General features: G+C 39.5%; 2 protein-coding genes across 5 annotated transcripts in view; one reads left to right on the forward strand and one right to left on the reverse strand.

The window, feature by feature from the left end:
- The window catches only part of LOC138060557 (methyltransferase-like protein 22), a 342,269-nt gene that overhangs the window by 153,378 nt on the left and 186,391 nt on the right, over window positions 1-2,500 (reverse strand). The gene's annotated exons all lie outside the window — the stretch shown is intronic.
- Window positions 1-2,500, forward strand: part of LOC138059590 (acid-sensing ion channel 2-like) — a 17,559-nt gene that overhangs the window by 11,742 nt on the left and 3,317 nt on the right. The window contains exon 7 of one of the 2 annotated variants that reach the window (XR_011134229.1): window positions 1,173-1,187. Coding sequence is in view for 1 of the 2 variants with exons in the window: in XM_068905220.1 (XP_068761321.1) it covers window positions 1,173-1,321 (149 nt within the window). In the remaining variant the exon portion in view is untranslated. Of the gene's footprint in view, window positions 1-1,172 lie in introns of both variants that reach the window. The other variant, XM_068905220.1, reaches the window with a different exon arrangement.

Genomic DNA, 2,500 nt, shown 5'->3' on the forward strand with positions numbered 1-2,500 from the left:
TTATCTTTGGATTTCAAAACTATGTTAACTAAACACCAAGAGACCAAATCTTTAAGCCTTAATTTAAAAAAGATACCTGTTTATTTCAATTGGAGTTTTCCTATTTAATGGGCCGCCATTACTAACTTTAAGATCTTGAGAGAGCTGGTTCGAGGAGAAGCTCACTAGTTTAAGAATGTGATGCGTGTGTTTGCCACAGAATTAATATGCAGCACGGGAGTTTTGGGCTTTCAGACTTTTAAATTCGCGTTTTGCATATATAACAAGCTGCATGGACACGCTGAAATTTTAAGCTAGTGAGTTTTGACGTCACTTTTCCCTGGATCCAACCCTCTGAGGTCCATTCGGTCATTTTTGAACGTGAATAATGGCGGATCAAGAAATCCAAAACTTACACTCAAAGTAAACGGCCTCTGGATAAAAATCAAAGCTCAAAATTTTGCCAGTCAAGTGTTAAGCAAACACACGTTCAAAATCTGAAGAAAAAATGGAAGTGATGTCAGAGGCACTTTAAGATATTGCTTTTGTTAATTACATAAACGCGGGAAGGTCCTAAAAAGGGGTTGGAACTTTATCCTTTTCTTCCTTATCATTCACGTGGGATGTTTGGAAATTGTCGGTGGCTTATGGTCATATCACCACTCGTAGCCTCGCACTGTCTACCACTTGTCTACCGCATCAAGTATAACTGAGTTATAGGTAAGGTCCAAAGAACTGCTGTGGTAATGGGAAGACAACTGTAATATAAGTGATTGTTTAACAACACCGAGGGTGAGTGGTGGGTAAATTTAAAAACCTGAGTTTTTTCGAGGCTGGCATCGTCGCTGCGAAAGAGTGAAATCAGGTAAATCATGGTCGGATTATAAATTAATAACAACCAAGCCTCAATGCACTTTTGTTGCCTCAAAGAGCGCAATTTCTGTTAAAAAAGAACAAATAAATAGTTTCTCCAGGAGCCATGGTCTTTCCAATTACAACACACAACAATAATGCAAAGCTAGCTAATTTTGCAACCTGCGCCAGCGCAAGAAAATCACAGGTTGTTTCTCTCTTACCTCTGATTGGCCAAGACAAATGTCGTGAAACTGATTTTTAGGCCAATCACCATGCGTAGAACTGCAACACTGACTGGATTGAAAACTACTGTAATTCCATTCTTTCAATTTTTATAGGTGACATTGGTGGAAATATGGGACTTTTCTTGGGCTGCAGTTTGTTAACACTTTTTGAATTTGTGGACTTACTTTGGAACCTGTTACGATCCAAAGCGAACAGAATTAAAAGCAAGTCACGGGAGGAGGGAAGCCCAGGAATAATCTGAAAGAAAATAAATCTTCACCAGCGACCGCAGAAAGTGATATTTATTTGATGAGAACAGATGAGTTTAATTAATGGATATCATAGTAGAGTAGCCTCTTCCTTGTGTAGGGGGAACTTTTTTCCACGGGCAGGGATTAGCTCTTGCTCAGTCCGCAGGAACTCAGAAACAACAACTCAGTGGACTTCTCACTTGCTTTTAATTTGTCTTCTATTTTCACAGTTCTTCAGTTGAGTGTCTGTTCTCCAGCGAGTGGTTTGTTAAACTACGCCTTGAGATCGAAAGAGTGACTTACTTATTCGCGCTCCTGGTCCAGGTAACTCATCGCGATTGGCCAAACGATTAGAGGCTTAGAACGCAATAACGCCAACCACAAAAGAATTGCTTAACACTAACTACGAAGGTGTACCTACGGCTGCACGAAACGCGTGTTTAACGCCGACAACTCACAAACTAATGTGCTTTGGGCTTCAAACATCTTATTCTAGACCAATCGCGGTGGTTGGTAGACCAGGATCGCCGTACACAACTCCTCTTATCGACTTATCGAGTAATAAACTTAAATTAAAGTAATAGAGATTAAGTCAACGTTTGTAAACAAGGGATTAACGAAACTAATGAATGTAACTGGCTAAAAAGAACCCAAACCCATTAACGTCAGCACAGGATTAAGGGGTCAGTGTTGCACCGGAGTTTCTACAAAAACAGTGACGGTATAAAACAAGGCCCTTCTCCCAACCATATAACACAGTTGTTAGTTTAAAGTTATAACCTTAAAAACATTCTTTAAAAGTTATACTTCTAAAAGTATACTAGTTGCACGACATCACGTACTAAAGAAAACTCGCCATTAAAGTCTTTTTAGCTTCTTTAGTAAATTAACTCAGATATATTAATTCCAAATAGGAGATATTTACCAGTCTGTCTAGAAGTTAATTAGACTGCCTGCCAGTTCAGTATACGCACGGAAGTTTCCCTGAAAGACATTGGAACACCTTTGTAACTTGGCAATGAAACGCGTTGTAAAAGTTAGTTATGTTTCTAGTACGTGCTACCAATGGCAACTTAGCAATCACGCGTCCCCTCGGTATTACCAATCAAACGAACCAATCATATTGATTTGCGTGTTCGTAAAAATATCAACCAATCCGACCCTGAGGGTCAGATCCTAACCTTGGCATC

Source organism: Montipora capricornis, chromosome 8 (assembly GCF_036669925.1).
Source record: "Montipora capricornis isolate CH-2021 chromosome 8, ASM3666992v2, whole genome shotgun sequence".
NCBI classification, from domain to species: domain Eukaryota; kingdom Metazoa; phylum Cnidaria; class Anthozoa; order Scleractinia; family Acroporidae; genus Montipora; species Montipora capricornis.